Source organism: Muntiacus reevesi, chromosome 3 (assembly GCF_963930625.1).
Source record: "Muntiacus reevesi chromosome 3, mMunRee1.1, whole genome shotgun sequence".
NCBI classification, from domain to species: Eukaryota; Metazoa; Chordata; class Mammalia; order Artiodactyla; family Cervidae; genus Muntiacus; species Muntiacus reevesi.
The window spans coordinates 163,065,600-163,080,839 of record NC_089251.1 but is presented as its reverse complement, the minus strand read 5'-3'; the positions used below and the strand labels follow the sequence as shown (position 1 = coordinate 163,080,839).

General features: G+C 43.7%; 1 protein-coding gene across 5 annotated transcripts in view; it reads left to right on the top strand.

The window, feature by feature from the left end:
- MAP3K4 (mitogen-activated protein kinase kinase kinase 4) overlaps positions 1 to 15,240 on the top strand; it is a 134,610-nt gene that overhangs the window by 60,721 nt on the left and 58,649 nt on the right. For all 5 annotated transcript variants that reach the window (XM_065931032.1, XM_065931035.1, XM_065931034.1 and 2 more), the window contains exon 2: positions 6,129 to 6,319. In XM_065931032.1, the coding sequence (XP_065787104.1) occupies positions 6,129 to 6,319 (191 nt within the window). The remainder of the gene's footprint in view (positions 1 to 6,128; positions 6,320 to 15,240) is intronic.

Genomic DNA, 15,240 nt, shown 5'->3' with positions numbered 1-15,240 from the left:
CTTTAAAAATTTGCATTCTTCAAATTATTAAATGTGATTTTATTAAAATAGAATTTAGATAATTATTAACCTCGCACATCCATTTATTCAGCAGATAGTCGTGGCCATGCAGTCTGCCCCTGTTCTCCACCCTGGACAAACAGTGGACAGATGAGGTCCCTGCCCTCATGAAGCTTTTGAGTCTAGTTGGGGGGATAGTTTCTTACTCATTTCCATAGGAAATCTTGTTTTAAAATGTCTACTTTTGTTTAAAAAATAAATTATAGTTGAAAGAATTTGAATGTCTATACCGAAAAATAGTGAAGGCTTGCTAGTTTTGCACAGAGCTATACTCTGAATCAGCGCATAAGTAAAGTCATGAATGTTGGACGAACTTGAGATTTGATAACAGCTTACCTGTAGGTAAGCTGATAGACATTCAACTACAGGACAGTTGATTGGTCAGCTAAGTTTTAACTGGCTCTCACAGTACAAGCCAGCCATGCCACCTCAAACTTGGCCCCTTTTAATTTATAGTGCAGGCCAAGCAAACTGTGTAAGGTATCTAAAAAAGAAACCTAGAAAATCTAGCCCCTTTGCCAACCCCTCCTTCCCTCTCCCACAGTGGTAAAAGCCCTCCTTTAATTATCATTTCATAGAGAATAGATCAGTGAAGAGGTGGAGAGAAACTCACACAGGTGAGAACGGTACTAATATGGAATAAAGTATTTTATGTTTAAGGACTTTGCTAAAGAACTTACAATGAAGTTAATTTTTTTAAGGGCTTTTGCAAAACCACAGATGTTTTCAAGCTCATCTAATCCAACTTCATTATTTTATAGATGAACTATTTCAGGCACCATGTGGTTTTACCTATGATGTCAGAGCAGAACTATTTAACCCCAAGTTATTTGAATTTTTGTCTTCCACATACTTCATTTAAAAACTCCACCAAACCCCTCTGGGTTGAGTTTAAGCGGTGCTTTTCTTAGACTGGATTCCAGGTCACCTGAACGGTGCTTGAGCAAGGTTTCATGTTAAAAGAATGCCACATTGTTTTATGTGACTGTCAGAGGTTTAGTACCCGAAAGACATTTCACATTTGTATGTTTTAAAACACAAGGAAGAAAAATGTTTCAGGGCAGCTGATGTAGACCTTGTACTACTTTCCTTATCCAAAATAATTGGTATCCATGGAAACGTTCTAAACCAGTCAACTGGCCGTATGAGCTCATCCCACATGAGCTAATACCAAGTGAGGTTTGGGATGCTTTTGGGTAGTTACTTGAAGTGATGCAAGTTTTTTTTTAATTTACCCCTAGTATTTATTTTCCTAGATTTTGTGTCTACATGATTTTTTTTAAAGGAAAGACAGAATAAACTTTTGCTCAGTTTCCCCTCGTACCCCACCCCCCAGGGTATTCTCAGCTAAAACTTCCAAACTGAGTTGTTTTCCTCTGGCTCCTTTTCAGATTTTTCTCTTTGTCACTGTTTTTTTTTTTTTTTTTTTTTTTACCAATTTGATTATCATACTCATAATCAATACTTATAATAAAAAACTGGTAGTTTTCTTATAATTCTATTGCTTGGAGTTTGCTGAGATTCTTATATCTTTAAGCTGCTGCATTTGTTGTTTTTTTCTTCCCCCCCCAGATTTGGAAAATTTTCAGGCCTTATTTCTTCAGAGAATTTTTTCTGTTCCTCCCTTTTCTTGTTTTGAGCTCCAATAACACATATGTTACATGATGGTGGTTCAGTCACTAGGTCGTGTCCGACTCTTACTAAATGGAATAGAATTTTTAGAAATTAGATTTTTTTTCTGATTAGTAACTACATTAGCTAATTTTAGAGTATTAATTTTACTGTACTTATATCAATTCTAAAGTGAATGTGAAAGGATCAGTCACTCAGTCGTGTCCGACTCTGCAGCCCCATGGACTGTAGCCCACCAGGCCCCTCCGTCCATGGGGTTCTCCAGGCAAGACTGCTGGAGTGGGTTGCCATTTCCTTCTCCAGGGGATCCTCCTGACCCTGCGATTCAAGCTGGGTCTCCTACCAACTGAGCCATCAGGGAAGCCCGTGTATGTTACCCTGCTTGATGTTTATCCTGCAGATGGCTGATGCTCTGGTCTTTCTCTTTTTCTTCCTTTTTTTTTTCCTCTCAGTCTTTTTCACTCTGATTAGCTTTGGGTATTTTCTAGTGCTGTATCGTCAAGTTTACTGATCTTTTTTTCTGTTGTAGCTAATCTGCTTTTATCTTTTCCAGAGTATTTTTCATTTCACATGTGTTTCATCTCTGTAAGATCCACCTGAGTCATTTCTGGTCTGTCTCTATTGATTTTTCTCCTGGTTTGGGTTGTATCTTCCTGTTTCTTTGTAGATTTTAGGATGGCAGATATTGTGAATTTTATTTATTGGGTGTTAGACTTTTAAAAAAATTCTTTTAGGTAACGTTGGACTTTGTTCTAACGTTTAAGTTACAAAGTTACTTGGATGGAATGTAAACCAATAACATTTCTAACAGGTGTGACCACCATCTTAACAGGATTAAGTAAACCTTAAGAAAGTATTAAATGCATAACTTCATCTTTGTATAATGCTTCTCCCAAGATTTATTTTAATTATGAATAAATATAGTGACTGGCAGCACATGGCATTTTTCCTACCTCATTTTCTGTGGTTCATAATGAACAAGGAGGGATAAAATGTGTTACGTTTGATTGATTTTAATATAGTGTTTATGACAGTATTCATCTTCACTTCCTTGTCTTTCTTTATGTTTGCTGCTAGAATAATTAAAGTTTGGAAATGCTTTGAAATCAGTAGTAGTTTATTGTGACCTTTTGGAATAGATGTAGGTTTGGAAACAAGAGATATTCAACTTCTATAGAATTATTACAGGGACTTAGTCTTCTACTGTGATTTGGAAAGTGCAGCCAAGTGAATATTTCCATGTGTAGAGAAATACTTTACCCACAGTTGGAGACCAGTACAACACAGATACCTTTTTCTGTTTCCCTAAATTCAATTTTTCATAAAAGTTAGCATTTTCAAAATATGTGCTTTCTTACTGGAGAAGGAAATGGCAGCCCACTCCAGCGTCCTTGCCTGGAGGATCCCAGGGACGGGGGAGCCTGGTGGGCTGCGGTCTGTGGGGTCGCACAGAGTTGGACATGACTGAGGTGACTTAGCAGCAGCAGCGCTTTCTTAGATTGGTTTATCTGCTAGAAGCACCGGACCTTGTAGATAAAACAATGAACTCTCCTGTCCTGAGCTCATGACTCTGTCCTCGGGGCTGGGGCCTTGCCTTTGGAGACTTGGCTTAGTGAAGTGTGGACATTTTAGTCCCTCTTCAAAAATTCCTCTTCTACTTGCACGTTACATTGCATTAGTTCATTCATCCACATAATACTGCTGCATATGAGTAAAGCATTCCATTTTTTTATGCGTGTCTGATGAGTTAGTATTTTCTGCATCGCCTTTTATTATTGTTTTGTTTTTTTGGGTCTTCACAACTGAATTTCCTGAAATAATTTAGAATATTGACCTTATACATTCTGAATTACTCTATTTCTTCTTAGTCTCAGATTAAGTTGTGTGCAGTCACCCATCCAGTAAGACTAGGACTCAGCCTTGGGTCTTCTGCCTCCCAGGTTCATGCTCACCACCGCAGAGGGGGTGTTCTGAACCTGGTCTGATTTGCTCTTTCACACCTAACCCTGTTCAGTAATATATGAGATGTATTATCATGGAAAAACAGTGAATGGTTTTGAACATTGTACTGAAAACTATTGGAGATACAAAAGTAATGAATATAAAGTCCTTCCTTACCACTGACTTTATCTTAATGGAGGGAAAATAGAGTTATAATACTGAATTTGAAAGGAGTTAGAAGAAGTTAAAGGGGCTTCCCTCATGGCTCAGAGTTTAAAGCGTCTGCCTGGAATGCGGGAGGCCTGGGTTCGATCCCTGGGTCGGGAAGATCCCCTGGAGAAGGAAATGGCAATTCACTCTAGTGTTCTTGTCTGGAGAATCCCATGGACAGAGGAGCCTGGAGAGCCACAGTCCATGGAGTTGCAAAGAGTTGGACATGGTTGAGCGAATTCACTTTCACCTTCAGATGTTAAAATGTCAGAAGTTTTCTGGTCATGTTCATGCTGAAGTCAAAGGCAGATTCTCTTTCCAAGTTGAGCAGATGTGTGCTGAGTGACATCAGTCATTTAGTGATACTTCTCATACTGCTCCTGTTGAGCATGCTTTATTGGGTTTAGCCCTTACAGGTATGGAGTTTAAATATTTATTACCCTTTTTTTTTTTAATTATCCTTATTTTATATATGTGCATTGCAGAGATTTTAAATAATTTGGCTGAGGCCCACACAGCTAGTAACTGGCAGAGTCAGGATTTGAACCTTAGTCCCTTGTGTGAGAAAGCCTATGTTATTCATTGGAAAGCTTGTGCTAGTAACCACAAAACCAGATGGGAATGAAATCAGCAACCTTGTCATTGATAGCCATGTTTTTTTTTTTTTTTTCTCAGTTGAATCAACTATTTTGCAGTGAGTGTAGAAGAAATGAATATAGGAAATTTCAAATTAATTTATGTCCGTGTTAATTCACTTCAGTCGTATCTGACTCTTTGCAACCCTATGAACTAGGCCACCAGGCTCTCCTGTCCATGGGATTCTCGGGGCGTGAATCCTGGGGTGGGTTGCCATGTCCTCTTCCAGGGGATCTTCCCCACCCACGGATGGAACTCGCGTCTCTTATGTCTCCTGCACTGGCAGGCGGGTTCTTGACCACTAGTGGTGCCTAGGAAGCCCATGTTGTTATTTGCTGTGTGACCCTGTCAGTCTTAAATAACAAAGATAGCTAGCCTGAGGGAATAGGCACATTTAAAACTTCTGTCTAAATTTGCTTATGGTTTAATTTGATTCATTTAGCTTTCAGAATATTCCTCTTGTGTGTCTGACTGTGTGGGCCTGTATGTGTGGAGGGCGTGTGCACTCACAGTATCTAGAGTGGTCTTGTCTGGTTTAAAAATCAGTTTTTGACCTATCGCAGGGATTCTTTAAATATTTCAGTACTGTAAACTTGAATAATTCTGCAGCATTTTTATTGTTGAAAGATAAGGATCTTTTGTCAATCCCTTCAATAATAATGTTATCGTACATTCTAGGGTGGGAATTTTTTTTTCCCCTCATGATTTTGAAATAGCTTTGATTTTATAACAGGATGTATAAATCTCCAGGGAGAAAACTGGTTGTATCTTGAATTTAGTTTAGAGTTCTATTTTTTAAAAAGTATGAAGTATATATTATAAAGAAGATTCAGAACAGGTTCGATTGTAAGGGTCCATGTTTGAAAGGAACTTCATGATTGCATCTGTCCAGTTTGCAGTTGGGGAACTGTATCTGTTCTCAGTTTATATATCAAATTTTATTTTCATTAGCATTGCAAAGAATAGAACTTTATCCACGTAGTAGTGGTGTTCAGAAGTCTCCTGGGGACAGAGAATTGGCGGGAAGTTTCCAGAGACCAGGTTAAGGAGGAACCGCCCTTTGGAGGGCGGGAGAAAGTCCTTCCCTGCTCTCGTGCGCAGCATCTTCCCCGCACGCCCCTCCCCGGAGCCACGCTGCGCTGCGGATCGGAGAACACAGAACTGGCTCGTACTCCGTGTTACCCGCGCGCTCTGCTCGGGTCCTACTCTCTGTTCTGTCTGTGTGTGCTTCACAGGGGAAGGAGCGGGCCCCTGAAGTCAGGGCAGGACTAGGCCGCTCAGCAGTTTAGCTTGTCGCTGCCTAGCACGTTAGCGATGCTCAGTTCAGTCGGATTTGTATCTTCCAGTTCTTTGCTCTTTTTTTCCCCCTAATCCTCAAGTATTTAGTTTTAAACTTCATCTGTGTTGGAGAGAATTCTCCAAACAACAGAAACTGCACAGCAGCTCTCTCTGTGCATGCTGAGAGCAGGAACACGGGGGCTGCGTTCTCCTTGTGAGTTTCCGCAACTGCAATAGAGGAGCAAGGTATACGAGCCCAAGGAGGCACGGAAAAGTGTTACGGAGACTTCTTAAAAGGAGCTTGGAGTGGTTTAAGTTTGAATTCAGTTCATCTGTCACTGAGTATTTTCTCCGCTTGTTGTCTTTACCAGGCAAGAGTACGCATTGGGAGATTCAGCTTGCAAGATTTCCGAGTCTGATCCTGAGGACTTTTCAGATGAAGCCAACACAGAGAACCTTTATGGCACCTCTCCTCCCAGCACGCCTCGGCAGATGAAACGCATGTCCTCCAAGCACCAGAGGAATAATGTCGGGAGGCCCGCCGGCCGCGCGAATCTGAAAGGTCAGTCTTGCGCTGGAAGAGATACACGTGAGAGGGCGCGGCGCGGCACAGCGTCTCTGCGCCGCAGGTACCTGTTGATGGCCGCCTTCTGTAATAACGTTAGTTACTCCCCTTCTTTTAAATTGGACTTTATGCTGCCTGAAGGTTTTCTTTTAACATTTCTAAGTTATTACCGTTAGCAACATTGTTGATACAGTAGAAACTGACCCTCCAGAGGTGGGAAGACTTGTCCTGAGTGCTCGTTCACGCCAGCGAGTGAGGCATTCGTGTTCCTTATAGGATGCGGAGGCGGCGGTGGGGATTCAGTTGGCGTGCGCGTCCCGGACGGCTGGCTGCGGGTATGCGGGTCGGTGGCCTTCTTTCCTTCTTGTATCTCTTGGACGGGACCGCCCAGGTTCTGTCTCCCAGACGTGAGGTCCTGGGCAGGTGGGGAGAGGCAGGGCCCGGCTGTCTCCTCCAGGTTCCCTGGGCGGCCTGAGCCCTATGCTCTCTGCCCTTGCGTGTGGGGCCCTCTGCACCCTAAGCACAGCGCCTGGATTGCCCCTAGTCGCCCCGCACAGACCTCTGTTTCACTTTTCTCTTCGTTTGGGATCCCAAGGCCCAGATGGTGTTCTGCTTCTGGAGAGGCAAACTCTTCTCTTTTCGTTTCTTCCTTTCTCGGAGCACGTCACCGCTGCTCATTTCTGAGGTGGAAGAACTGAATCCTGCAGACCTGGCTTCCTCCTACCTACTTTCTGATGCAGAACCTCAGGTCACCAAAGCCTTACGGTGTTAGAAACTCTCTTGATTTCAGCAAACCACTTGTCCTAAAGCTGATCTCTTAGCTTCTAGAATTCATCCACCTATTACTGTGCAAGGTCGAGATTTCATTCCTTGTCTCCTCTGAGACATTTCCCCTTCTCACATGTTCTCCTTAGTGGAAAGCCTCATTTCCAGTTCTCCCTTTCTCTATCCTGCGTTCTTCTGCTCCTTTTGGTCAGCTTCCCTTTCCCACACCTTTCTTCCGTACACTGACCTCTCATGGTTGATGTCAGCAAATCCATTCTGTGTCCCTGTCATATATAACTCTTCCCTAAGAAAGAAGAAGGATAGGAGGGGTGGATTTTATTGTACTTGTTTGCTCAAATGACTTCTTATCCAAGGAAGAATTCCTAAGTAGTCAATAGTCTTTCTTTCTTATGAAGAAGAAGGTCGTTTTTTGTTTTTCTTTTTTAGTTTCTTTTAAAACTTTATTTGTAGTAGGACGTTAACCTATGGCCTGTATTCACCCCGTTTGGAAAGTAATAGCCTTCTATTGCAGTATAGTATCTTTAAAATCAGTCCTTATCCCATTTTCTCAAAAGGATTTCTCGGATGCCTGTGAAAGTGCCTCATCTAAAGTAGTATCAGTGAGGCAGCGTCTCCTGAGTCAGTGTTGTCGGTGACTTACTTGCTTTGTGGGACTGAAGCGCGACGATGCCAGCAGGACCTCTGCTTCTTCTTTACTTGTTGGTTCGTAGGGTTGTGGAGGCATGGCCCTGGTGTCGCAGCAGTAAATAATCCGCCTGCAGCGCAAGACACGAGTTCCGTCCCCAGGCAGGGAAGATTCCCCTGGGGGAGGGCATCCGCCTGCAGCGCAAGACACGAGTTCTGTCCCCAGGCAGGGAAGATTCCCCTGGAGCAGGAAACGGCGGCCCGCTCCATGTTCTCGCCTGGAGAGTCTCGGATCCCTGGGGTCACAGAACTGGACGTGACTGAGCCACCAAACATCAGCCACAGCTCTAGAACAGGAGCTGGGAACACAGTCCCCCCTTTACAGATTAAGAAAGGGGGGCCCAGGGTTTCAAAGCAACTTCTTAGCAGCCAGAAGCCTTGAGACAACGGCAGGACTAATTTTAGGTACTTTTTTTTTTTTTTGACCACGCTGTGCATCTTGTGGGATCTTCGTTCCCTGACCAGGTGTTGAACCCAAGTCCTCGGCAGTGAGAATGCGGAGTCCTCACCCGCTGGCGCCAAGGAATTTCCAGGACTGATTGCAGAGTTGGTTCTCCTGGGCCTCAGTTTGGACTTTATTCCCAGTTCGAGCAGCAGGGGTCAAGCTCCGAATGTGCTGCTTGAGATGCCTCTGTGTGCTCAGTCACTCAGCCATGTCCAGCTCCTTGCCACCCCGTGGACTGTAGCCCGCCAGGCTCCTCTGTCCACGGGATTCTTCGGGCAAGCATATTGGAGCGGGTCGCCATTTCCTCTTCCAGGGGCTCTTCCCGACCCAAGGATTGAACCCACGTCTCTTGCATCTCGTGCCTGAGCAGCCACATTCTTGACCACAGAGTCAGCTGGGAAGCCCATTGAGATGACTGTGCATCATCCCTTATCAGTCAGAAAACCAGTCTCTGGATACTTGTTGAACTCCTGCTGTTCTGGTCTGTGCCAGAGATACAAGGTAGAAGGGAGATTGTCTGTCTTCCTCCTCAACTTCTTTCAATTGTTTATTTCATGAAATGACAGAATTTTAGGTCTGGAAGAGGTCAGAGACCACTTTAATTCCTGCCATTTTGCAGGTGAAGAAGGAATATTCACGAACCTTTGACTTGTAGCTACCTGAAAGCAGACCCCGGGCATCAACGTTCTTTTTCTTATGTTTTTTCTTGTTGCAAGAGATGACACGTTTGTTTAGTGAGTTTAGAAAATGCTGACAAAAAGAAAAGAAAGATACCCATAAACCCAACATGCAAAAATAACTTTTGCCATTTTTGCCCTGTAGTCTCTTTGCTTCAGTTCAGTTGCTCAGTCGTGTCCAACTCTACAACCTCATGGACTGCAGCACACCAGGCTTCCCTGTCCATCACCAACTCCCAGAGCCTACTCATACTCATGTCTATTGAGTCGGTGATGCCATCCAACCGTCTTATCCTCTGTTGTCCCCTTCTCTTCTTGCTTTCAGTCTTTCCCAGTATCAGGGTCTTTTCCCAGGAGTCAGTTCTTTGAGGTGGCCAAAGATTGGAGTTTCAGGTGGCCAAAGGATTGGAGTTTCAGCTTTAGCATTAGTCCTTCCAATGAATATTCAGGACTGATTTCCTTTAGGATTGACTGGATTGATCTCCTTGCAGTCCAAGGAACCCTCAAGAGTCTTCTCCAACACCACAGTTCAAAAGCATCAATTCTTCGACGCTCAGCTTTCTTTATAGTCCAGCTCTCACATCCATACGTGACTACTGGAAAAACCATAGCTTTGACTAGATGGACCTTTGTCAGCAAAGTAGTGTCTCTGCTTTTTAATATGCTGTCTAGGTTGGTCGTAGCTTTCCTTCCAAGGAGCAAGTGTCTTTTAATTTCATGGCTGCAGTCACCATCTGCAGTGATTTTGGAGCCCCAAAAAATAAAGTCTGTCACTGTTTCCATTGTTTCTCCATTTATAACACAGCCTCTTTGCTTCCATATAGTAATATTTGTGTTGCTGTACTATATTATTTTATAGCTGGCTTCCATTTTCATTTCCATGTTGTGAACTTTCTGTGTCATAGAGTAACTGGTGCTGAGTAACCCATTTAATCAGCTGCTGAATCACTTGTGGGAGCATCTGCCCAGTTATCACTGGCAGTTGTCAGCACTGTGCTCGGCTCCTCCAAAGAGTTACCTTTTAAATATCACAGTAACCCAGCGAGATGTAGGTTCTCTGTGTTACTATTCAGCTTACGGTTGAGGAAATGACACAGTTTCTAAGGTGTGTAGTTTTGACTGTCCCTGTCGTGCGTATGTTAGAAAGTAGTTGGTTTGCCATCTGGTGAACTGTCTTGGTCATGAAAACCAAAGAAGGATGGACGCACCTGTGTTGGGTGGGTGGGCTGTGTTACGTTATGGTGATGAGGTGTTCGTGTTGAGCAGTAGAACGGCGCTTGAGACCTTGCTTGCTTCGAGACCTCGGCTGCTTTGCAAACTTGCAGCAGCAGAGTGTGGTGGACGGAAGCACAGATTGGGTTCCCGGATTGTGTGGATTCCCATCCTGGTTCTCTTAGCTCCCAACCTGCACGTCTCATCTGTGAAATGAAATGCCTTCCAGTGTGGTGAAGATGGTATGTTCAGTAAGCACTGCCTGTCATTGTTATTATTGGGAGCTGAAGATTTCCTTCTCACTGCCTGCCTTAAAATTTTAAAGTGGAATTGAAGAATTGTAGCATTGAGTGTTTCCTTGTTAGCTGGCGCCCCCGCTTTCAGGACGAGTCTCGAGTCACACAGCTTCCGGGGTGCGGAGCTGGGCTTCTGTCTGGATCGTCCGTTTCCTGTGGCTCCTGCCGCCCCCTTGCCTTCTCTTCCTGTATGCGATGCCGTCACAGTCATGGTCTCACCGGGTCTTTGTCTCCTCCCCTCCCTCTCTTTGTGCCTTTACCTCTCTCTCCTTTCTTCCAGCCCCTCTTCTCCTTCCCTTCCCCGCTCCGTTCCCCCTTATTTCTCCCTCCCCCTCGCCTCTGACTCAGAACTTGGGTGGCTGCCGAGGCGGGTGCTGTGCTGGCTGATGATGAGCCCTTGCTGGTCTCCAGTCGCAGGCACGGGATGAGCAGGCTGCCCCACCTGTGTGGGCGAGCCAGGGGGCTGCTGCGGGCGCCCTCAGGAGGGCCTGAGCAGACCTGGGCTTGGGGAGGCTTCGGGAGCAAGCGGCATTCGGGCTGTGACCCGAAGGCGGAGCTCGGGAGACGGGTGTTTCAGACTCATTTGTCATTCATCATAGTATGTTGGTCTCTCAGTGTTTTCAAGGGCCTTTTAGAGTTGATTAGATTGGCCAGACTTATTTTCAAAGCCTCCCAAGGAAATAGGAACGGATGCATCCTTTCTTTCTCTCTGTGACAAAGGCTGCCTGACTCATACCCTGCACTCCAGAGCTGCGTGAAAGTGGCGCTCATCCCTTTCATGAGCATCACCAGTGGTCCTCACGTTTCCGGCCGGCTGTCGCTGAGTGCGGACCACGCCAAAGCGTGGTGCTCCAGAGGAGCCCCATTCTGTGCTCCGGCCCTGTGGGCAGCTGTCCGGGCAGCCTGCAGCTCTCTGCCCGGTGGCGTCTGGGGCCTTGACTGGCACAGCGCAGGTGGCTGGAGGTGCCGTCGTAGCCCGGCCGGGCCCCCGCGCCTTCTCCACGTGGAGTCTGCTGGGTCTCTGACGTCTGGGATGGCTCCTTCTCCGACCCCGCCACCTGGACGGAGAGCTGGTTGGCACTGTCCTTTTTCCGTGTGACCTGCCACGTGGCTGGCCTGGCCATCTTCACAGCACCCCGGTCCCAGGTAACTGGAGTTCTTAAGTGGCAGCTAGCTTCCTTCCACTAGTTCAGAAGGTCCAGGTGGAATCTGAAAGGCCTGGGAGGCCCCAGAGCATGGTGGCTGCTGCCTTCTTTTGCCCCGCAGGGCCAGCAACACCCAGAGCGGGCGGGGCTGCGCCCGGAGCTGTGGTTCCGTGGCTGTCCCGAGAGACCCGCTCCTCCCTGCATGTGAGACTTTGGGCCTTAGTGTCTGGTCAGTCCCGCTGTCTTGCATCCTCCGGCCCCCCTCCCTTATAAATGTAAGCGCCCTCAGGAGCGCCCTTGGAGGAACGGAAGTTCACCCGGAGGTGACTGAGGGCCCTGCGTGCTGGAAGCAGGCGAGAGGAGCCACTGCCGCTCTCTTCTTTAGGAGGCAGCCGTTGTCACACGCTGATGATGTGGATTTGATTGTTTGAATATTCTGATCGTCCACCCAGAATAACTACTACTGTTACAGACTGATTTTATGTAACTGGAAACTCCGTCCCAGGCCTGAATCATACCCACTGTTCACTACCTCTCAATATAGCAGAAGGAAGTAAGTAGAGTTGGTCCCGTAGTGTAAGTGGGCTCGATGAGGACGAAGACCCCAGGTCAGAGCACTTTTCAAGGCAAGCCTGCCCTGTGACCATCACGGGCTCATTTTGCAGCAGTAATATAACACTGTAAAAGCCAGGTTACAGAGATCTGTGTATGATTCAGAATTTGTACATACTATACACACACGTGTGCATGCGTGTACACGGATTCATCTCCTTACCATTAGCAAATATCTCAGGGTGTGTGTGTCTGTGCATGTGTGATCTTTACTAACATGGTGAGATTAGCAAGTGTTTTTTTTAAATAACATACTACTATAAAATTGATCTGGTAAAATGGTTATAAATGAGATTCAGTCGATATAGTTAGAGAAATGTTCGCTGTGAACCAAAGTGGATTTGCATCTATATTTCAGCCCTTTAATCCAAATCCAGCCCAACTTTCAAAGTTCTGGTTTAATTTTACAGTCTACCAATATACTTGGAGGCTCACTGTTATAGCCACACTCTCTTCTTCTCTGCCTTCATGTCATTTTGCATGTTTATTGTCTGGCTTAAAATATTCTCTTGCCTTCCGTTCTGCCCTTATTTAAGGTGACCCCATTCTTCAAGGCCGTCAGCCAGGTAAGTACCTGGTCTTACTTAACTCTTCTACAGATGAGTTCTGTAACCCTCCGTAGTTGTCTTTTATGGCACTCGGCATCTTAGGCTTTCCTTGGTCACATGGTCCTGCCCTGGGAGCAGCTCTGACGCTGACATGAGTTACAGTGGGATCCCTGTCGGGACGTTCCCATCTGTCTGACCATCTGTGTGATGCGGTCCTCTCCATCACGTGTTGTTGTGAAGATGATGACAATCTCTATGAAGCCCTTACCTCGGAAATGGGGAGATTGAATAAAGCAGTGTTTTCCCAAATGTGGTGGTGTCGTTCTAGCCCGGTTGAATCGGAGTCCCTGGGAATGGACCCGGGAATCTGCGTTGTAGCAGGAATCTGAGTGATTCTTTAATGTTGACTAAAGTTTGAGAACCTTAGATTAGGGGATCTCTTAAGTCCCTTCAGATTGCTGATATCGACAGTCGAGCATATCATGGCCATAAATATCATCTCTCAGTTAAAGAGCAGGTATCTTTCTCATTTGAGATATCACAGAGGGCTGGTGTTTTGAATTTGACATACATGGATGAAAGAACATAAGAGTTGCAGGGGCAAAAAAAAAAAAAAAGTTGCAGGGGCTTGATCAAACTTACCTCTTATACATATTCTAAAGAGTCATTTCTAGGTGTGAATTGCAAGGAATTCAGTTGATTGTCTTAGATCTGTTGAAACCAGTGATTCATATTGCTTGTCACTTGTTTGTGTTTGGTTTTATTATACAATTTTTTTTTGTTCCTTTCATGTTTTTCTGATTTGGCAGGAGTTATTGGTATTCTGCCAAAGGAAGCAGTAACTTGGAAGGTTTTCACAGTATTGCAGAATCACACCACTGAATTTACAGCCACTTGGGAGATCGCTATCCATTAGTCTTATTTAAGTCATTATGAATTAGTTCTGTAGTACTGTAATTAGCACTTGTATAAAGCATTCTGTATACTTTCGATCCATTCTCCTTTCCAGAAACTCTGTCTGACTTTCTGTCCATTGCAGAGGGATTTAGTGTGGGCAGAAAACTAAACAAGCAAAGGTTGGTATTTTTTTTTGCATGGTAGCTAGACTGGAGCTTGAGTCTATTTTCAGTTTAAATTATGTCATTTTAATGGTATATCAGTTTCCATTTCTGTGTTTTTTTAAAAACAATTTGGCTTTTTATTTTGGAAAAAAATATAGCTTATTTGTCTTATCCTCCTCTTTTCCCACTTTACTTTCCTTTATACACTTTGTAGATCCAAATACTGAATCATTCATTGCTTTTTTTAAGTACAAAATTTCAAAAAAATTGTTTAATATACCATTTGTATGCTATAAGATAGGCTTCTCAAGATGTGTATATAATCTGCAAAACTTAGGTCTCTAGGCTTGCTAAAATTTGATTCTGTATTTACAGAAAAGTGGGATTATAGCATTTCCCTTTTTAAGTCTTTTTAATTGTTAGAATGAAGGTCAAGGCTGAGAAGCTTCATCTCTTGATATTTTAATGCTTTGATTGTTAGCTCTGTGGTAAGTTTAGCATAGATTTGAGCTTAAATTTCATAATGCAGCCTTCTGTGTTGTTAGATTATCGAAGCTACCAGGTGGCTCAGTGGTAAATCCGCCTGCAATGCAGGAGCCACGGGTTCAGTCCCTGGGTTGGGAAGATCCCTTGGAGAAGGAAGTGGCAACCTGCTCCAGTATTCTTACCGGGGGAATCTCAGGGACAGAGGACTTAGTGATTAAACAGCAACAACTCCCAGTTAACTCTTTGTTTCCCTTAGGATATTTAAATTATGGATTAGAAGAACATTTATGATTTCTGGAATTACTGAAGTCAAGTGGTAGTTCTGATTTAAGTTTTTTGAGGAAACTTCTGCAGTGACTGCACCAGTTTAGATTCCCACCAACAGTATATGAGGATTCCTTTTTCTCCACGTCCTTGCCAGCATTTGTTATTTGTGTTGTTTTTGACAATAGCCATTCTGAGTGAAGAAATTTCTTGAATGGACTGTATAAAAAGTTTTAAGACATATAGAGTAAAGTAGATTAAAATAACAGATAAAATTTCCATTGTTTAAAAGTATTGCTAATTTGAAATGTAATAATAGTTTTATTATTTATAAAAATAATATAATTTTTATATTTATTAAAACACAAATCCTTATGGACAGAGAAAATCCTTTTTGATGGATCGTAAAATAAATTGAATGTAAGTAAATCAAATTGGAAGTGCTTTTAGAAATACTTGTTTGAAAAATTCTTACTTTAAAACCAAGTTAAATTGATTTGGAGATATATTGGTTTTGAACAAATTTTCTTTGTTAAATTAACATTAACAAAGTTATATTATTCTGCAAATTGATTTTGGGTATGTTAGTCTGTAATCATATAAATATACCCTATTTCATAAAATCTAAAGGCATACTATGCTGTTATATACTAAGAAAAAGTGCTTATAATTGATTCACAATATATTCTTACACTTAGAATT